Source organism: Papio anubis, chromosome 6 (assembly GCF_008728515.1).
Source record: "Papio anubis isolate 15944 chromosome 6, Panubis1.0, whole genome shotgun sequence".
Classification (NCBI taxonomy): domain Eukaryota; kingdom Metazoa; phylum Chordata; class Mammalia; order Primates; family Cercopithecidae; genus Papio; species Papio anubis.
Window position 1 is genome coordinate 2,628,334 of NC_044981.1, and position 22,041 is coordinate 2,650,374.

General features: G+C 46.4%; 1 protein-coding gene across 3 annotated transcripts; it reads left to right on the plus strand.

The window, feature by feature from the left end:
* Positions 1–801: 801 nt before the first annotated feature.
* Positions 802–21,874, plus strand: WRNIP1 (WRN helicase interacting protein 1). 3 transcript variants are annotated; one of them, XM_031666862.1, is made up of 8 exons: positions 1,075–1,896; positions 4,167–4,358; positions 5,615–5,856; positions 15,169–15,398; positions 19,383–19,538; positions 20,300–20,379; positions 20,971–20,978; positions 21,138–21,874. In XM_031666862.1, exons 1-8 carry the CDS (start codon positions 1,075–1,077, stop codon positions 21,220–21,222), a joined length of 1,815 nt encoding a protein of 604 aa, XP_031522722.1. In that variant the 3' UTR covers positions 21,223–21,874. The 3 variants fall into 3 exon arrangements, with proteins under 3 accessions (XP_031522721.1, XP_031522722.1, XP_031522723.1); XM_031666861.1 differs by lacking the exon at positions 20,300–20,379 and having other exon boundaries at positions 802–1,896; XM_031666863.1 differs by lacking the exon at positions 21,138–21,874 and having other exon boundaries at positions 20,825–21,077.
* Positions 21,875–22,041: the final 167 nt, after the last annotated feature.

Genomic DNA, 22,041 nt, shown 5'->3' on the forward strand with positions numbered 1-22,041 from the left:
TGTTTTAAAACGGGAGACTCACAGAAAAGCAGAAAATAAAATCACAGAACACGGTAATTCATTCAAAGACGCAGAATACCATACTCGTTTTAATCTGATATTCTTTCCATTTCTATCCCTGTCTACGACGTAATTGCACACGGGTGCCTCCCATCACATGGTTGCTAAGGAGACAGAGGCTGGTGCTTCCGATTTGCCACCATTACACAGCGGCCCGCGAGAAGCATCTCTTGGCTCGAAGCGCGCTGTAGGTGAACCGCCCTTGACTAAAAGGCCAACAAATCTAAAAGGGGGCGAGAGACCCTTTATTTACTTTTCTCTGACCACTACTGAGGCGAGCATTTCTTTCACCCGCGTAGTTGTTTGTATTTCTTCTGCTGTTCAGGTCCAATAGAAAACTGGTTTTCTATTGGGGGTTTTCGGGTTTTTTCCCCCATTTCCCTTTCGTTACAAACGACCCGCCGCAGCCTCCTCCTGCTCGTCCCCACTGGCCCATTCCACAGCCCGGCGAGGAAAGCCAGGAAAGCGGCACTCGCCGCTCCAACAACCGCGCGCAGTCCGCGGCTCCTGCCCGCCCTCGCGCGCCTCGCAGGCCCGGATGGACGGCGGCGTCCTCCCCCGCGCAACCTCGCGCACGCGCACCACGCTCGCCCCGCGACCCCTCACAAAGGCTGTTCTGAGTCGGAAACGGACGCGCGGCGGCTGGGGCGAAGGGCCGCGGACTACACTTCCCGAAGTGCCACGCGAGGTATTCTCGGCGGCGATTGGGCCAAACGGCCACGGACTACACTTCCCTACATGCCGCGCGAGGCGCTGCCGCCTCCGGGGCAAACGCCCACGGACTACACTTCCCGACACGCCGCGCGAGGCGCTGCCAGCGGCCGGCCGAGGGCGGGCGGACGCGGGAGCTGCGGACGTGAGGCATGAGCGGCGCCCTCCCCCGGCCCGCGAGCGTCCTGCTGGCTCCCCGAGCGAGGGTCGTGCGGCGCTGGGCCTAGCGGAGGGCATCGGAGGCCTCGGCGTGTGCACGGGCTGCTGCGGCAGCGCCTGGCGCCGGGGAGGGCGGCGGCCGCCATGGAGGTGAGCGGGCCGGAAGACGACCCCTTCCTCTCGCAGCTGCACCAGGTGCAGTGCCCCGTGTGCCAGCAGATGATGCCCGCCGCGCACATCAACTCGCACCTGGACCGCTGTCTGCTGCTCCACCCCGCGGGGCACGCGGAACCCGCGGCCGGGTCGCACCGCGCCGGGGAGCGGGCCAAGGGGCCCTCGCCGCCCGGCGCCAAGAGGCGGCGGCTGTCCGAGAGCTCGGCGCTGAAGCAGCCTGCCACCCCGACGGCAGCCGAGAGCAGCGAGGGCGAAGGCGAGGAGGGCGACGACGGCGGCGAGACCGAGAGCCGCGAGAGCTACGACGCGCCGCCCACGCCCAGCGGCGCCCGCCTCATCCCGGACTTCCCGGTGGCCCGCTCCAGCAGCCCCGGGAGGAAGGGGTCGGGGAAGAGGCCGGCGGCCGCCGCCGCGGCGGGGAGCGCGTCTCCGCGCAGCTGGGACGAGGCGGAGGCGCAGGAGGAGGAGGAGGCGGTGGGCGATGGCGACGGGGACGCTGACGCGGACGCGGACGGCGAGGACGACCCGGGGCACTGGGACGCGGACGCTGCCGAAGCCGCCACCGCCTTTGGGGCCAGTGGCGGGGGCCGCCCGCACCCCCGGGCGCTGGCGGCCGAGGAGATCCGACAGATGCTACAGGGCAAGCCGCTGGCCGACACGATGCGTCCTGACACGCTGCAGGACTACTTCGGGCAGAGCAGGGCCGTGGGCCAGGATACCCTGCTGCGCTCGCTGCTGGAGACCAACGAAATCCCCTCGCTTATCCTGTGGGGGCCGCCGGGCTGCGGCAAGGTGAGTGCAGCCTTGGCCGCGGGGCTTCCGTCGTTCACTCGGCGGTGGATGCAGCTGACGGTCGGAGAGCCGGGTGTGCTGCCCCCCGGAGAAGCCGCCTGACTCTCCTGGATAAGAGGGCCCAGGGGTGCAGACGCAGGCTGGGCTGGGGCAGTGCCTGGTCCACAGGTGGAGTCTGTGATGGGCGTGAAAAGGGTACACACCCCCAGATTCGGAAGGCAGGCTTGCCGGGTTTTCAAAAGGACGATGTCTGTGAATCCATAGTTTTACAAGATGTGGACTCTTAGATTTGATCTGCCTTTATCGGTCTCCCCGCCCTCTCCCCAGACTATGATTTAGTAACCGAATTCGCAAGGAATCAGCGTGTTTAAATTGTAAAGAAACGTTTGTATATTCCGTTTGTACGTAAAACGGTTTCAGCTTTGGAAAAAAAAACGAATTCTGTTTTGCTTCCTTCCCTTTCCACTAGTTGTTGGTTTAACAGACTGGTATTTATTTATTCTTGAGAATATGTTTATTTAACATTCTTATATTCTTGAGGATATATTTATTTTACTAAATATACTCACATATATTTACGAAACTAACATAAAAACTTTTTCATCTGCAAGTCATTTTCATCCGGTATTTCCGTAACTCTTCTCATAATGCCTTGTACTCTAGAGAAGAAATATCCGTGCATTTTGGTGTCCAGTTCTATGTCCCTTCGTGAGGGGTTAGCACAAGTCCAGACGAGGGCAGTTAGGATATTGTGAGTCTAGAAAGCATGTCATTGGAAAAACACTTGAGAAAAAATGGAGGAGGTGAGCCAGAAAACAGAGAAAGCTAAGAAGTGCTTAAGTACAGGATGCTCTTTTTTCCAGAATAAGGGAGAACCAGCATCAGGGAGGGAAAGGGAGAATTCAGGGGTCAAACTGTAGAGAGTTCTTGTAGCTTTGAGATTCAGACTCCTTTGCACACAAGGCTTTTATGATTTTTCTCCTATTTTGCTTTCCAGCTTTATCTCCCACAACTTAACTACACCCCCACACCGCCTTAAACTCCAGTTCCTGGAATGAATTGCCCTTTTTCTGCCTTCTGGTTCGCACTCGTGCCTTCCCTTTGGCCAGGAATAAACCAGATCTATCCCAAATAAGATTTTATGATGATGGTGGTCAAATTATTGACGTCTGTCCCCACGGATTTAGTTGTTAACCCCATGTAAGGGATTGAGCAGTATCATTCTTAGTAATTGGGAAGTCTTTACATACGATCATGAGAATGGATAATCAGCTGTTGGTGGCCCCAGACAGCAAGAAGGTCTTTAGGGAGACGAGTGGGTGAGCTCATCCCACCTACCAGATACCAGGCAAGAGGTTTGGGTGGTTCAGGCTGCTCAGTGAGGTGGGCGTTGGTCATTTGCAAGCCTAGGCATCTGTGACATCCTAGCCTGATTCCAAAAGGCAGGCTGGCAGGGATTTGGTAAAGAAGCAGCCACAGAATGGGTGCCCTACAACTTTTAGAAAACAAAAGTGCCACCTTTCCATTCAGGTGCAGATTTGTCCCACTCGTTAAACAGTCTTCAGTTTTTCTTTATTCTCATCCTTTAGTGCTAATAACAATAACAACATTCATATTAATAACAGCATATACATATTTGTCGAGCACCCAAGAAGTGCTTTACTTGGTCTCCTTGGTTTTCTGGTAAGTGCTAATGTGACCCCAGTGCTGCCCTTCATCTGCTACCAGAGTGAACATGCAGAAATGGCCTGCAGTCATCTCAAATGCTGGGTCCATGTCATTGGTCTCAAGGCAGATGCTCCCTCACTCTCCTTTTCTCAGCTGTGCTGAGCTTCCAGTTGTGGTTCTGTGATGAGTTCTGCACCTAGGTCCTTCAGCAGCAGCGCTGTCTTGGCTGGAGGAGGGAGAATTTTCTCTTTGGTGAGAGGTCACAGCTGTCACTCTGCTAAATCAAGACAGCTGCTCTTTACTGGGATTCCAAAGATCTTAAAGAGTCCCCCAAAAAGGAATTAAAGGTAGTTAGGGACAGAGGAGAAAAGGTCAGGATTAGCCTAAGGTTTAGCTACTTTCCTGTTTTATTTATAATGTTGGTTTTTGTTTTTTTGTTTGTAAATGTATTGTGGTATTTTTACTTGTATCTGTGTTGCTAAGCATTCTTCAGAGTTCAAGTCGTTTGGCAAATAGTGATGCTGCTTGTAGTAGTTCCCATGGGTGCTGGTCTCTCTGTGTCTTATCAGCTTTTCAAACTCTATCTATGTCATCTTTTCTAGACCACTCTGGCTCACATCATAGCCAACAACAGCAAGAAACATAGCATAAGGTTTGTGACATTATCTGCAACAAATGCCAAGACAAATGATGTGCGAGATGTCATAAAACAAGCTCAAAATGAAAAGAGCTTTTTCAAAAGGAAAACCGTCCTTTTTATTGATGAGATTCATCGGTTCAATAAATCTCAGCAGGTATATTAACTTCCTTTTACCTTCTGGTCGTTGTGAACATCAAACAGAATATAAAGTATGTGAGATCACTATACAAATGCTAGAGACTTATTATTGTGAGCTTTGTTTACAAAGAAGCATAGGCTTGTCAACCCATCTCCTTCAAGCCTATTTCCCCATACTTTACTTAGTGTTTTTTGGTCATAAGAAAATGCTTTCTCTATCTGATAAACGAAATGTTTGGTATATCCCTGAGCTATACATATCAGAAAAGCAGCTTTGAATCAAATTTTCCAGTTTTTGAAATTTTTAATCTAAATACTAGGAGTCATTGTGAACAGTAAAATAATGATTTTAAGATCATTATTTTAACAGGTTTTTAAAAATTTCTTTAACAGTATTTTTCTTTTCAAAATTAATCTGTATTTTCTGTAACTCTAAACTCTCTTCAAGGTGAGTGTTGGAAGAGCTAATGATTACTGTTTATTTAAATGGCTTTCTGAAATAAAAGGACACAAGCTGTTTTTATAAACAAAGCCGCTTTGGGATTTAAAAAAATAGACATTAAAATTTTACCAGGCTAAGATCTGGGAGCTATACTCTAAATAAAAACAAAATAAAGTTTAGGCATAACTTTTTAGTGTATTTTGTTGCAACTTTTTAATCATACACAGACTGTTTCACAAAACTCTACTAAGCCTTTTTTGAACCTTTTTTAATGAACAGACCCTTTTAAAGTTCTGATGGAATGTTAGCATTCTAGGTGTCATACTGGACCATTGGCTCATCTTAGTATTTTTTTCCCATAAAACAGCATAATGACCAACTTTGTCAGGAATAATACTATGATTGAGTACTTGCAGTGGAATAAGATTCTGAAAGTGTTACTGTTTTTGTGTGTTCTTTCTCGTCTGTAAATAAATAGCTGTTACATACAAGCTATGTGCCAGTTCAGCCTTGGGTAGAAGATGCTTTTCTGAGTAAAGAAATCATTTATGTTGAAACTAAGTTAGAATTCTACTTAAAACTATTAGTCTACGTAGCAGCAAGAGATCAGGCGTAGACAGTCATTCCAGAAGATGTGTTTTAGACTTAAAAGCAAGAGTCGTACTCCCCCAAATATTGCGTCCATATTCAATGAATATAAGGCTGCTGCTATTCCTGAAACTCGAGAGAGAGAAATGAGGAAAAGAAAGGAATGGATAGCCAACTTACATAGGATTCTGCCCGTGGCTGTTGACTGGAATCACTTTTTTCTGTTTTCCTCCCATGATTAGGACACTTTCCTTCCTCACGTGGAATGTGGCACGATCACTCTGATTGGGGCAACCACTGAAAACCCTTCCTTCCAGGTCAACGCTGCTCTTCTGAGCCGCTGTCGAGTGATTGTTCTTGAGAAGCTTCCAGTAGAGGCAATGGTGACTATTTTAATGCGAGCGATCAACTCCCTGGGAATCCACGTCCTAGACTCTAGCCGTCCCACTGACCCTCTGAGCCACAGCAGCAACAGCAGCTCAGAGTAAGTTGACAGTGTGCGGCGTCCCGGGGGCACACACCTCCCCGAGAGTCCTCTGGCAGGGGGCCAGAAAGGGCCGGGCATCAGTGAGGAGAGGGTGGGGACAGAGAAGAAATGTTGATCCGCCCATAATGAAAATAAAAGAGGAGGGAAATGTTCGATTATACCTAACAAAGGTATCCCTGCAAACTTTAAGATGCATTTTCTAGCCTCTAATGTGTGTTTCTATAATTCTTCAAGCTTTAACTTTGCTTTGTTGTTTTAGTTCTTGGGTGTTTGCTTTTGTGCTTAGGGTTCTTTGGGAAGCCGTATTGATTACTTGAAAGGCTTTATGTCCCTCATTGATGATTTGAAAGGGTTTATGTCCCTCACTGAATAGAACAAGTAAATAGATACTCCCCAGATTTACCACACAACTCTTTTGAGCATTGTAAACTTGTTTCACTTTCTTTTTAACCTGCAGTTTAGTATTTTGTTAAAAAAAAATCAAGTAAAAATTAATGTAACTTGTAACCTTAAAATTATGCAATCATTTTTACATGCTTGAAACTCAACTTCATGAAAGTAAAGGAATGTTAACTGAAAATGACATTAGAGGCTGCCCCTATCCTTTTGGTGACCTATTTCTGCATGATGAGTACCACATGAGCTCATTAATGCACCGAGTATGTATCATAGGTAATCAGTCTGATTTCTTGGGTCAGAGGTTTTCCTTTTTACGTATGAGAGCATGTTCCTCAGATGGTATTTGTTCATGTGCTGGCTGAAGTACTGCTGGGGGACATAATCTGGTCTGATGAGGGGCTGTTGCCCACCTCCTCCTGCTGTGGACTCTGCAGCTGCTCCCGCCTGCCCTGAGGCCAAGTTCTGGAGCCACTTTTCTGTGAGGATTAAAGTACAAGGCATAGTTTTAGGCTCAGGGTTTAGGTTTCAACAGGCTCTCCCTATGTGTCTGGCCCCATTTGCTCCTGTCTGAGATGGAGGAAGAATTCTGCCGTGTCTCATGAAAGCCTTGCAACATTTGGCCCGTGGACCACTGGGTAGGACAGAGTGGCCTCGTTTTGGAATCCCGTTGTGATGGGGATAGCCATGAGATCTGTGGCCACAAGCAGTGTGTGGAACCTGCTGTTATCAGCCACATGGCCTCATACTGAGAAGCCCTTTATGTGGTGGGCATTTGTCAGAGCCTAAGGGGGCTGCCAGCTCCTCACATCTGGTACAGGTTTAGTATCCCAAATCTGAAATCCAAAGTGCTGCCACATCTAACGCTTTTTGAGCACCTTCATGATACCCAAAGGAAATGCTTATTGGAACGCTTCAGATTTCTGGATTTTGGGTTGCTCATTTGGTAAGTATATAATACAAATATTGTAAAATCAAAAAAATATGAAATTCAAACCACTTCTGGTCCCAGGCACTTCAGATGTGGGATACTCAACCTGTGTAGCTTTCCTGTAACCGAAATCTCATCACAGACTCATAGAACCACATGGTAAAGACAAACTGAAAGAAAAGGGGGGAAGTCCTAACTTGTTTCATGTTTGTGTGTGTTCTTTGTTCTGTGTACTGGTTATTGTAATGTGTCTGCAACTTAATATTCTGCATGGAGGTACTTGTCTAGGGTGATTTTTATTGATTTCATGTCATCAGTTCATGAAATAGAATATGAAATCAATAATTAATATTGATGACGTGAAGTTAATAATAATCAGTTTACTCAGATGCCCTCAGGGTTTTTTGCCTCTCCCTAGTCACTTCCCTGCAGGAATTTAAATGAAATGAGAAAGGCGGCGGCCAAGGAGCTCATCCTTGTGAGAAGAATTGCTGCGTTTTATTATTAAAAATCCTCAGGTGATTTGCAGGCACATTAAAGTTTGAGAAGATCAAGTGAAATAATTAAGATTTAGTTGTTGAAACTGATATAAAAATGAGCTAGAGATTCTTAATCTGCTAAAATTGCTTTTCAGAGAAAACCTCCCATATCCAGTAAATGATTTACTATTTCCACTACCACTTGCTTAGACTTGATCCCAATTATATTTGCTGTCTTGTGTCCCCTGCTTTCCTGGGAAGACTGTGAGGACAGGAGCCTGACCTTGCTCACATCACCAGCACAGTGCCTGGCGCACATTGTGTGCTTGATGAATGGTTTGGAAATGAATAAATTCTAGCTTTCAATATGAGAAAAGTAGTTTAATACTTTTTGTATTATCCAGCATAAGGGATAATTACCCAGGTATCAGGAGCCTTTTTCTTTAATACTGTTGCCCTTTTTATCAGCAGCAAGCAGAGTAAAATGAAAGAATATTAAGCTTAAATCCATTAATTGGTCTACTTGTTAGCAATTCTAGCAAGAAGTTAAGTTAGGAGATATCATAGGCCACAGAAAGAACTCTTACAAGTGATTTCCAAATACAAGTACCTGCCACCCCAACTGTCATGGATAATGAAGAGTGGATTATGATATCTTTTAGTTGTTTTAGGTAAAATTTTGCTTTCCAATCCCTGTTGACAGCTATATATACATCCTTGTGCATATAAATCAGATTTGGTGATGCTAATCTAGTTGAAAGATAAGATTTTTAACCCCAAATACTGACTTTCTCCGGGAAGCTATTGGTGTGCATTTGTATTCTTGTGTCATGTTTTGGTGCCCTAGATAGCAACTAGAACATTTACAGAGAAGTCCCAGGCTGTTGAACTGCACGTGAGAGGAGGTGAGCAGGGCACTGGATTTGGAAACTAATCAAGCTGCCGCTTAGCCGTTCTTGATTGCACTTGAGGAATTGTGAGTTGTCACACAGTATACTCATGTAAGTGATAAATTCCCATTAAAGTGAAATAAGAGTTCCTTTTTTAAAAAAAATAGTCCCTCCTATAGTTATTATTCAGTCAAAATTGAAGCTCCTGCATATGCTAGGCATTGGCTGAGGGTTGAAAAGCTTGTTCCTGTGCCTTGACAGGGAACACAGTATGATGAAGGCTAGGGAAGCAGGTCCACTTCCAGTGCCATGCTTATATGCCAAGTATGGTGGGCATAGAGAAGAAGCATTCAGAATATGTGAAATCCAGTATTTCACCTCCTAGCTGAGGGGATGCGGAGTTGAGTTTTGAAGGATAAATGGAATTTAACTGAGTGAAATAGAAATCTCATTGTCTATGCCATAGTTGCTTTGGCTTGTATGGCTAAGCAACAGTGTTCAGGTATTTTGCTCTCCAAAAAATATTTGGGTCACATGGTACTAACAGTGAAGCATGCTATCTGCTCTGGGTTAATTTCGGAAGCCAGGAAAAAAATGTCCATGATTCGTGATACGATGAATGAGCTTGTGCTGCTGAAAATGAAAAAGTAAACTAGCATTTCATCATCCTGCACTACTTGCTGCTTTGAAGGAGTGTAGATTCCTAGGTCATAGAATATATACATATTCAAAAACACTCCTAAAGAATCAATTCTTTGTGAACCAGATAGAGGATACAAGTCTTTGGAGATCAAGACAGTGCAATGAGAAGCCATAACTGCCCTCTGCCTAGCTAGGCTGAGTTCCAAGAGGTGGTTAGAAGACCGAAAGTGGCGTCTGTCCCTGGGTACGGGCTGTGGCGTAACTGGGTCTGGGGCTTTTCTCTAACCATCTGGAGAGGAGAGCCCCTGACAAACGGGCCCCCACGCGAGGTGGCTGTGGATTCTTTTTTCTTTTTATAAAAGTTTAAATTGTTTTAAATAATCTTTTCTGCCATCGAATAGAAAGAAAGGTAGTAGAACTCCAGAATACAAGGTCCTGGCCGGAATAAATGGTTGGTATAGAGTAGATTTCAATATTTTTATTTAAAAATGTGTTTTAAGTACAATTAATATAGTGCATTAACATAGCTGTTTTAATGTAAGGGTGCGTTAAAATAATGCCATAAAAGCACCAGCAGCCAGAACCACAGATCTCATGGTCCTTGGATGCATTTCCTGTGGCTGCTGTAACAATTGTCACAAACCGGGGGGCTCAGAACACAGGGCTTTATCCTAACAGTTCTGGAAGCCGAAGACCAGAATCAAGGTATCAGCAAGGCCATGCTCTCATCCAGCATCTGATGGCTCTTGGCATTCCTTGGCTTGTGACCATGTCACTCCAGTCTCTACATCCATCTTGATGTGGTGGCCTTCTCTGTGTCCTTATGTCTTCTCTTTTTCTGTGTTTTATAAGGACATTTGTCATTGGATTTAACGTACACTAAATCCAGGATGATTTCATCTTGAGACCCTTATTTACATCTACAAAGACCCTATTTCTAAATAAAGTCACATTCACAGGTGCCAGGGATTAGAACTTACATCTTTTGGGGTCACTATTCGACCCACTACAGACCCCTACCAAGTAATGTAATTTGGAAAGGCATGTACCTCCATGGGATTAAACAGAAAGATGCCATCATCTGAAATGTACCTTCTCTCTTTGTGGAGAAAGTCAGTTTTGTTTTGCTTTGCTTTCACCCTGGTGTTATGGAAGCGGCAGCATCTGGGATTCTCCCTTGAGTATGTGCAGTTCTGGAGAGTATGCTGTTGCACAGTCTGATGAGGGTGATTCTTCTCACTGTTGATACCAATGGCAGTGCTTGTCCAGTCTCATGACGTGGCAGGCACTGCTCTACGCCTTCCACGTCTTAGTCTCATTCAGTCCTCAATACAGCTCTGCAAAGTGAGTCTCATTACCTCCCATTTACTAGATGAGGAAACTGAGGCACAAAAAGGTTAAGTAACGCCCAAGACCCACCAGCTTCAATGTGATGGAACCAGTGTTTAAGGCACGTCTTTCTCCTCACTGACTTCAAGTGCTGCAAGGGGTTGGGGTGCCAGGTTTACAGAGGATGGACCCACTGCTCGGCTTTTCCATTCTGACTTTTCTCTCTTGGCACTTCTTTGTGTAAGAGCAACTCTGTATCCATTTGTAATGGATTAGGAACAAACTCCTTCCATCTGTAAAGCAGCAGGAGAGCCTTTTAACCAAATCTGCACATCCGGCTTCCCTGGGATACATTGTAGAAACATACCTTGCCCAGGGTCTGTCCCTGGAGATTTGAGCTCAGTCTATGCTAGGTAAGGTACATATGGCTGTATTTGTGTCTCACTTGATACATATCCCTAGTGGAGAACCTCTACACAGCAGTTATCACCCTGACCATGAAATGTTCCTTTTCCTTAGTGAAAGAGATTTGTGGGGGTTGGTTTGTAATTTAGAGAGGGAGAGTTTAACCAAGCCATGCACATTCTCTCGTTCTGCCATGAAATAACAGGTACATTTTTACTTACTACACTCCTCCAACTTACACATCAAGCAATCTAAGTAGTATCCTCCAAATCCCAGTATTACCCAATGTGTGGAAAACTTCAGGATTTAGGCACCTGGAAGAAGAAAGAAGAGAGCTTCCTATATTCTTTAAGATTAAAGCCCTTCTCGTCAGTTGGAGAGGCTAAGCTCTCTAAGTCTGCTTTTATCTCTAGGTTTTGTTAACTAGAAATAGAATCTTTTCTAATGCATTTATTTTAACCAATTTTATTATGAATAGTGTTTTATTATAACATAATTGACTTCCTATTGTTTATTTCCATGTAGGATGTTATGACATTTTGGGCAGTCTATCCCCAGAATAGATTTCATCTCTTTTTATTGTATTCCACCTTTGGAAGGTTATTTTTAAATTCTGAACATTTTATAAATATATGCTTAAATTTAAAAATAATTGTAAATTCTCTAGACTGGGAACACTCTTTCAAAATAGTTTGTGCAGCAGTTACTGTTTGCTGAGGGATTTTGCCAATATCAGTACAACTGTCCCTTCATCATTCTTGGCATGAGTTCTCTCTAAGATCTCAAGGTATTTTAGTATATCCTACCTTGTTCTTCAGAACTTAGTAAATGGGAGTTCAAGATCTATTTGGTGTTTAAGTGGAACCTTTCCCTGCTCAGCCTAATTCACAGTGAGTCTCCATTTTTTAATTTTCTTGTGAGATCCTTGTGAGTGCTGTCAGCAGCTCTTGTATTACTTGGACAGAGTTGCCGACAGATTGATCTGGGCCTCGAAATACTTCCTTTTTTTGGACGGGGTGAAATTTAAAATGTGGATTATGCCCAAGGGGAGGAAGAAGAAGGGAGTGGCGGGAGCTCAGGTAGCTTTCGTTGTGGCAGCACCTCCATTCCCCATGACTCCAAACCAGAAGAGTGGAACCACTTGTACTTTGGTCAGGAGTTTAAAAGCCAAAGGAAGACCTTATTTTCCAACCACATAAAATCCATAATCATTGCTAAAGACTTACTCACAGCATACTGTTCGTAAATCTGTGGAGCAGACTGCTAGTCGGCTTCTCTCTTCATTAATATGGCCTGCCTCCCTCTCTGTATATGAGGACTAATGGAAATGAGGCTATTTCTACTAGTAAATACCATGGTATATAAGGCTACCCATCTTGTCACTGTCCCAAGAGCACGCCATGCCCCTAAATGCATACAGAAGACAAATTCATGGAGAAGAGATACATACCAAAATACTAACGTCAAGGTAGTCTAGGGGAAGGTGAATTTTCTCCCTTTGTCTATTTTTAAAATTTAATGTAAATTTTTTAAAAGTGAATATTGACAGGTCTGAGTAGCTTGCTTTTCAAACAATTATTTGATGGTTAAGGATGTCAAACTATACAAAATATGGTCCCAATGTTTGTTTTAAAAGTAAGCTGTAAGGTTGATGGCTGCATGGGTGAGTGGGTCATAAATTCAGCAATTGACACAGTAGCTTTCGTTCTCCCGTGAAATAACAGGTACATTTTTATCTCTCGATGCTGGAAATAAGGATTCTGTTTGTTTTCTCTATACTTTCCATATAATTTATAAGAAGTAAAGGTTTCACTCTGAGATGATGATGAAACTGAAGTTAGTCTGTTTATTGTGCAAATATCGGATGCCTATCATCTATCAGGTCTGGGAATACAAAGAAAGAATAAAATATTCCTGTCCTTGAGGTGCTCAACATGTAGTAGGGTTGGAGAGATGATGAATGTAATGTAATCAACACACAACCCAACCATGGTGCAGGATATAGGCTGGTTCAGTCTGTTAGGATCCACTGGGGCTCCTGCTTTGACTCCTCCTTCTTCCCTCAATTGTCCTAAAGGCTTTTTGTTGCTAGGCAGCTTTCTCAAGGAGAGAGAATCCATTGTTTTTACTAGTTCTGAGGCGGAAATGAGATGCCCAAGCAGCTTCTGTTCTCCCTGCCTGTCTTCCCACACAGGCTGAGTGCAGTAAGGGGCCGAGAGTGCCCCTTCCCTCTCAGGCATGTCACATACTGCCACACCCTCTGATACTGGTCCTTCCCCGTACATTTTCTTTAGTGTATGTTCTGTCCGTCATTATCTTCTAAATCATCTTCCGGAAGACTTGCTAACTAATTTCTGGTTGAGAAGTGATCACAGGCTTTATAGAGTGCCAGTGACATGACCTTGGTGTTTGTTTTTTTGGTGTTCTGGTGAGGTCTGCTGAGAGAATGCTACCATCAGGAGAGAAGAAGATGGGTCTCCGGGCTGCACCAGTGGGTGGGGCCCAGGCAATTGGCATGAGTAAGGAGAGAGTCCTTTGTTGTAAAGCTGGTGCTGGCCAAGTGTCTTAGGTGTGGTGAGAGACCCACAAGGAATAACTGGAAATCAACTTCGGTAAATGTGGGGGTGAGACGAGGCATCTTTAAGACGTTAGGAACAAATCCTTCCATGAATGAAATGCAGATTGGTGTTATCCGGGTTACCCAGTGAGCAGGGTAGTGTCAGTGAGGGGGTGTATGGTGAGGGGTTCTGCATTGATCCAGCAGACAAGCTGGGTCCCCTTTGGAAACCGCCACCCCTCCCCGGTCCAGCCCCCATTGGTGCCTGCACGCTGTTTTCCAGGTAGCTGATTCGGACAGTCCTGATGGACTGACTTACTGTAGATGTTCTCGGCTGAATGTTGATAGTGACATGGTGAACTGTAACTGAAAAATTATTTTGTTGCTTCACAAATGTGCAGCTAGCAGCTCAGCCAGGAATAATATAAGACCCCACTAAGTCATGAAATGTGTTAGATATCTTGTTTAACTCGACTAGGAATAGAAAATTTTACTGAATCAGCCTTCTGATCATAGTTAGATCTTATTTGTGAGGGTCCAAATTTAGAAATGGTGACTGTTAGTTTTAGTCCTGATGTTCGGAGAGAGGTGAGGTGGCTTACCCAGGGTCTCATGGCTATGTACCAGCAGTCTTCTCGTCGCTTCCCAGGCTAATGACCTCTCTGCTACCCTGTGCGGATTTTGCATGATTAGTGCCCACTGTGAGATGACCCACTGCAGCCTCCATAATGCCCCAGGCCAAGATTCCTGAGACCTGCTTCTAGGACCTGCCGTGCTCACAGTAACTAGGGACCCAGTTTGTTGTTTTTAAAATGAAGGAATTGAACCGCGTGAGATCTGGAGCCCTTCAGAGCTGGTATTCAGATGTAATGCTGTCTGTCCCCTGTGTGGAAAGTGGTCTGAGCATGCCTATCTCACAGGGATGTGGGCCGTATTTGGAACATGTTTTCCATACACGGTGATGAGGTGCTAGCATTTCTTTTTGTGTGTGTGTGTGTGTCTGTGTGTGTGTGTGTGTGTGTGTGTGTGAGAGAGAGAGACGGAGTTTCACTCTGTCGCCCAGGCTGGAGTGCAGTGGCCGGATCTCGGCTCACTGCAAGCTCCGCCTCCCGGGTTCACACCATTCTCCTGCCTCAGCCTCCCGAGTAGCTGGGACTACAGGCGCTGCCACCTCGCCCGGCTAGTTTTTTTTTTGTATTTTTTTAGTAGAGACGGGGTTTCACTGTGTTCGCCAGGATGGTCTCGATCTCCTGACCTCGTGATCCGCCCGTCTCGGCCTCCCAAAGTGCTGGGATTACAGGCTTGAGCCACCGCGCCCGGCCGGTGCTAGCATTTCTAATAAAGTTTTCGCTGTTCGTAGGGTAGAGCCAGAGAGACCACCTGTCAACAGTGACTTTCCAGGCCAGTCAGTGTCTGTTTCACACAAACCTAGATGTGTGAACCTATGCAGTGAGATACCCTCGACACTCATAAGATACAGGGCGGTAACCTGGTGACTTAGGAGACCCAGCCAGTTCGTAGTCTTGGTGATGCTTAAGCACGCTGACAAAGGTGAGAATAAGAGGCAAATGCCTTGAACTCTTCAGCATCCTTGCCGAGAAGTATGAGTTTCTAAGACATGTGCAGCATGAGAAGTACGCAGCCTGAGTGGGACAGTAACTAACCCTGGTTGTGTTTCAGGCCGGCCATGTTCATAGAGGATAAGGCAGTAGACACCCTGGCTTACCTCAGTGACGGTGACGCCCGAGCTGGGTTGAACGGACTGCAGCTGGCGGTGCTGGCTAGGTTAAGCTCTAGGAAGATGTTCTGTAAGAAGAGTGGGCAATCCTATTCTCCCAGTAGAGTTCTGATCACAGAGAATGACGTGAAGGAGGGCCTACAGCGATCCCACATTTTATACGACCGGGCAGGTAAGTAATTGACCTGTGGAAAGAGTGAGACTGTATGGAAAGAAGTGGGTGCACACATTCTCATTTCCGGAAGCCTGACTTTCAGCTGGGTCCAAAGCATTCCAGTGATTCTCAGGTGGATCTCCATGTTGGTATTAAGCCTTCCACACAGGGCTGACCTTTCCAAAGAGAGGCATGAAGCAGAGGTTGCCCTGTTGAGAATCTAGAGGAGTTTTGGGGTTGGAAATGGCAGGCTGCACATTCACCTTAGAAGGTAGTTGGCTATTCCCCACCTTGTAGAATACAATCACTTTTGAAAGCCTGTGCCTTCACTTGACAGTGAATATGTTTTGTGATCATTTACAGTGGCAGTAAATAAAAAGAGGGCTTTTGCCATAATGACTTACTAGTTTGAATGGAGAATTAAAATGCTTTATTTCTAGAGTCGATACTAAAAAATAAATTGTCATGGATCTTGAAGTTTTTATTTTATGTAGTAGCTTTTTCAAAAATTTAATTTTGCTGTGTGCACTTAATCTGTTTGTGTAGAACTGCATTTACAGATAGCAGATTTGATAGCAGCTCTTATTAAATCTATGACCTGCCAATATTAAATGTCATTAGCACAGCACGTTTGCATCTTTTTATAAAAGAAGTGGGAGGTGAAGATAACATACTGTAGATGAGCAAACTGCTGCCGCTTGAGCATTTGTGGGACTTTGGATGGAGTCATATTGCAGTAACTGTGGAATATAATTTCCACATTTTTAAAAGCTCTGCCAGAAAAGGAAGCTGATAACTGAATGTTCCAGATCTCACGTAGGCTGTGCCACGTGACAGTGGAGAGTCCTTACTGGTTAGAGAAGGGGTGGAGGGGCTTAAGAATGACTTTGGTTCCAGGCACTGCCTCTTTGTGGGTGAGCACACCCACTGCATGACCTTGGGGGGCTGACCAAAGCTTTCTGGCTTTAGCGTGCCTCAGCTGATGGCAGCTCGAGGGTGTTCATTAGTGCTGAGGACACACTGGCAAGTTGAACAGACAATCCTGTCTACATTGTGGTGTGAGGGTGCCCGCAGCGGGGCCTTCTCACATGGCTGGCTCTCCCCTGTGCTCTGGAGCACGATGGGAATGCTTGCAAAGTCTGGAAAGCAACGCGTTCTAGGTGTAGAGCCCTGCTTAACTTTTGGCCAAACAGAAAAATTGTAGATATGAACCAGAAAAAAGATTTTAAGACAAAAAATCTCACTGTGCCAGGATCTCCATGGTTTCTCAGGTGCAGCAGCAGCGGTCTCTCTCCCTCGTTGTAGGTGTCCCAAAGGGTTTGCCTTGTTTTGATTGGAACGACTAGGACTGTTCTTTGACATTTTATCAGACTGTCAGTTGAGATCTGTATAACATGGCATTCACTAACACTCAGTCATCGAGTATTTTATAGGTGTATTCATTTTTGAAATTCTCAAAATTAACTTTATGGAGATAGCTATTAATATTACCCCCATTGTAAGATAACAAAACTTGCCTGCGTTCACAAAGCAAGCAGTGAAACTGACCCTTAAATCCAGGTCTGACTGGTTCCCAAGACTGTCCTTCCCCCCATCCGCGTTTGCCTCCCACCAGCCTTGCCATGCTGTTACTGATCTCACCCATTACCTCATGCTCCTGAGAGGGGTCACCCCTCCAGGCACGTACACACAGGGCGGATCTTGGAGGGGTTCAGTCCTAGGAATCCCACTTCTGGAGCCCCACATTGCAGAACGCTGCATAGTGGGGATCACCTTGTCTATAGCTCGGAGCTGGGGGGCGGTGGAGGCTGCCTAGTGCCACAGCCTTAAGAACCCCACATCCTACACATCTTCCTAGTATGAGCGTGCTCACACACCCCACCCCAGTGCAGCATGTCTGCCCCACAGTGGATCCGCAGACGTGTAAATATCATTCAGATCCTGGAGAAAGCTGCTTTTCCAGGCTTTGCTCTATAAATAGGGATGGTGGAAGCATTGCCCTGGAAACCTGTTAGCTTATACTCTTGGGCCTTTTTATAACTTGAGTGAGACAAAGACCCACCCCCGGAGTTGTTATTATTTTTTCATATGTCACCTAGTACATAGTTACCCACTGGTAGGATCCAGTGATGTTTCGGCATCAGAGTGAAGGAATTTCTAAATGAGAGCAAACTCTTTGCCATGCATTGACATCGGGGTTCTATATAAGTCGGTAAAGTTCAGGTTATAAAGCAGTGTATAATAAAAGCAAACATGGAAGGTAGCATAGAATAATACTAGTATCTTTCACTGTTGCAAAAGAATCTTTCTACAGTGCCTGCTCTGTGCCAGGCATGTGTTATTTAATACAGCCCTGTGAGGTAAGTGATCTCGTTGTTCCCATTTTACAGATGAGAAACCTGAGGCACAGTGAGGATCAGGAACTTGCCCATGGCCCATAAGCTTGGGGGTCCAGCCCAGGCTGCCTGGTCCCGGAGGCTGTGCTCTTGTCCGTTACACTGGTGGTACTGGTACTGCCCCTGACATTGACAACGTGGGAAAAGATGACTCACCTGTGTAGGGGGAGTTTAAATTTGACATAAAGTGGCCCGGGTCGTTTCTTCCGGCCCCCGTGCCCGTGAGCTTAGCCAGGCCTGTTATCTGCTACCCTCTTCCCCGCCTTCCTCCACCGTGCGAAGGAGCAGAGCGTAGCCAGAGTGCCTGGGCCAGCAGGATGAGGGAGTGGGCCAGAAGCATGCAGATTTCATCCAGGACACCCACTCTGCCAGTGTCCATAGCCCTCTGACTGCACCAGGAGTCCTGCACAGGAGACACTCAGTTCATCCTCAGAAATCCAGTAGCTGGACTGACCCGTCCATCTGCCCTGGTTCTCAGAAACCAGAATCACTCGGGCTGAACCGTAGGTCCTGCAGGTCTTCCCCCTGTGGGCGGCCAGCATCTTCTGCTTGCTCTCTTCTCCACCTGAAGACCAGCTGTCATCTTACCAACGAGCTCAGCTGCCAGGATTTGACTGGCGCCAGTCGTATTGTGGACATGGGCTTATGCTGAGCACAGACCAGGTGCTCCTCTGGGAGGAGTGAGACTCACAGGAACACCATCCTGTGCTTTCTCCTGAGGAGGGCGCCCCCTCCTTGAACTTACCTAAGGGACGATGGCCAGAGAATAGTGAAATGTGTGCAGGTGCCACTGCTTAGTTCCTGAGAACTGTTTAGCTGTCACTTTTTGCCCTTAAATATGCCTTTTTTTTAAAGCACATTTCACTGATTTCGTGTGAATCCAGGGTAAAAGTGGGATAAGACCAGGCGGTGAGAGAGTGGACTTCCATACTTTCAGGGCGGGAGCTGGCAGTGCATGTGTCGATCCTTCTGGGACCCCGCCACACAGGTGTCCCCACAGCAAGGCTGGCAGAAGGAGGTTTAAATGACCACAGGCTTTGGATATCAGAAAGGCAGCTGGAAATGACACTGAGGAACAGATGGGCTAGGAACAGATGGGCTATAACAGCTGCTTGTGCCACTTGGCTCTATATCCTCCTGGCTCCGACCAGGCCCACCGTTGATTTTCCTCCGGTAGATGGTAGGCCACAGGATGGAGCCAGCACGTGAGACTTGCCCTCCCTCCACTCTTGTCTCTGGCAAATCCACCAGCTGGGAGGACCACCTTTCCCAGTGAACGTCCCCTCCCCCCGCCTCTGTGCCTGTGTGTGCAGTCCATGTGGACAGCCACAGGTTTCTGCTGCAGCAGCCTCTTCCCCTGAATAGGCCTGGGTTACTGAACAGGCTCCCCGGCCCCGCAGAGAACAGCGCTGGGGCATGTCCTGGGATTAAGCCCAAGCAGCCGGTCCACCCCACTCAGCACAGTTAAGGCGCTGCCCAAACCTCTCCTCGGCTTTCTCAGGGCCTTTATTAGCTCAGGCTTCCTGGAAGTCAGCCAGCGGGGGTGAAGATGGCTTGGGCGCCCCTCCTGTGAGCTCTGTGTGAGTGGTGGTTTTTGTGATGTCAGGTGAGGAGCATTACAACTGCATCTCCGCCCTGCACAAGTCCATGCGGGGCTCCGACCAGAACGCCTCCCTCTACTGGCTGGCTCGCATGCTGGAGGGAGGAGAGGACCCGCTCTACGTGGCGCGGAGGCTCGTCAGGTTTGCCAGCGAGGACATAGGTGAGTGTGACTGGAGGGTCCCAGAGCCCTGTGTCCGTGAGGATGGGGAAATGGCTGACAGTTACCTCGTGGCGTCGTCAGGCGTGGCTGGGCGGGGTGGGTAGGGGCGGGAAGAATGTCTCGGGGCTGTGTGAGACCGGCAGGAGAAGACGGGCAGAGGTAAGACTATGCCTGAGCTCAGTCGTTTATCTCTTGGTGTATGTGCTTTTGAATGTTTGTGTTCATAAAGTCACCATTTTCTGTTTCCTGTTCGGGAATGTTTTTACTAACATGAGTGGCTATTCAGAGTATTGCAATAAGATGAGCTGCTTTTAAATTTGCTTTGAAGTCAGGTGTTCAAGGTTTTCTTTGGGCAGCTCCCGAGGTAGAAATGGAAGACTCTGGACACTATGTGAAGAAGATCAGGAAAGCCTCCTCTTCTTTGGTCTTAGGGGATGTTTTGTTTTTAGTGTTTGCATCCTGGCGAATGTCTCCATAGCCTTCACTTCTTGTGTTTGTTGTACAGAGACTCATGTTTTTCTAGATGTAGAGTTTTTATCCACACGGAAACAGTTCTTAACACCGCACAGTAACCACTCACTAAACATTTCTTGCATAAGTTCATGTGATCAGAGACTAGAGGTAAGTCAGTCCGTGTTGCTACATGGGATTGTTTCGGTCACCAAGTGTACAAGCAGTGGTGGTCTGTGGTCACCTGCACATAGGCCAGGAGGACAGTGTGTGTCATGACTGAAGCTCTCCTTTGTCTCTGTGTGTGGCAGGTCTGGCAGACCCGTCTGCATTAACACAAGCGGTTGCTGCCTACCAAGGCTGTCACTTCATAGGCATGCCCGAATGTGAGGTAAAGTAATCAGCTCAGTTCTTGCAGATCACTTCTTTTCTCTCTTGTGCTCTGTCCCTTTGTAGATTGGAATAAATGTCCCTCCTTCACCATTGATGTATTGGGCCCACTGAATATGCTGCTTGGCTTTTGAATTCCAATTGTAGACTCTTAGACTCCTAGAGAGGGAAACCTTCTGTGTCAACGAGGTCATGTTTCAAACTGTCCTCAGGATTCCGGGATTCAGAGCACATGCTCCACATTTTCCAGGGAGCAGAAATGTTAAAGGAGCTGAACGGGAAGCCTCTGCAAGTTTGTCCCCAGAGCAGCTTCATATTCATCTCTGTTATACATTGGGGGCTTAAGAAAAGTTTAATTTAGTAGAAAGTCCTTCCATTAAAAAGAAATGAAAACCACTCACCTGTTTTGCCTCTTACCTCATGGGAGTTTCTTCTCTCTGTGATAGGTGGTTGCCCAGACTGTAGGCACAAAAGGGGGCTAATGAAGGCATGTGGGGATCTTCTCAGAACTACCTAGAGCTGTGTCAGAAGGGGCTCTGCAGAACGGAAGCTCGGCATCTTGCTAGTAAAATGTGTCCTCTGTGTCATTTAGGTGCTTCTCTCTGTGGTAGGTGATTATCCAGACTGTAGGCACAAAAGGGGCTAATGAAGGCATGTGGGGATCTTCTCAGAACTACCTAGAGCTGTGTCAGAAGGCCTGCAGAAATGGTAGCTCAAAGCATCTTGCTAGTAAATGTGTCCTCTGTAAATACAGTGCCGGGCCCAGTGTGTGTGGTCTACTTTGCCAGAGCTCCAAAGTCCATTGAGGTGTACAGCGTCTACAACAACGTCAAAGCCTGCCTGAGGAACCACCAGGGGCCCCTGCCCCCCGTGCCCCTGCACCTGAGGAACGCGCCCACGAGGCTGATGAAGGATTTGGGCTATGGCAAAGGCTACAAGTACAACCCCATGTACAGCGAGCCTGTGGATCAGGAGTACCTGCCTGAAGAGTTGAGGGGAGTCGATTTCTTCAAGCAGAGGAGGTGCTGACTCCTCAGGCCGTGACAGCAGAAGGATGTTGCTTTTTTTAAGAGAGGGCCAGAAAGAAAGAAACTGGATTGCAAAGTTGGTTGCCTGGTGGAAGTTAGAACAGACCAACATTTCGTGCCAGAAATTTAAGAGTCTCATAGGTGGAGGCACAGTTATTTCAACTAAATGTGTAACTTTGAAATTGTGTTCGTTTGCACTTGGTGCAGCGGTTATGCTTATGAAAATATCTGGCAGCTTTGTGCAATGAATTAATGTTATAAGGAATTATCTATTTTGTCATAGTATTTAAGTCATAATGTCATTTCAGAATTCAGTTCTGTAGGATTTTTTTTTTCTTTAAAAAATGTATATTCTGGGTAGTTTTAATTGGTAAAAGAAAATGTAATTGTGATTTAATACTGCATAGTGTTTTGGGTATTTTTTTTATATGCAAAGGTCTTATGAGCCAATAAAACTATTTCAAAGTACTCTTGGATTCTGTCACGGTTTTCCTGCCTGGATCTGGGTGCCAGCACTGCCACCATTGCGTTTGGGGGGTGGTACTGGGAAGGAGAAGTCACCCGGGGTAGGAAGAGCGGGGAGCACAGTTGAGGAGTCAGCGTTATCTTGTTGAAAGTTCACTCTGATTTCTTTA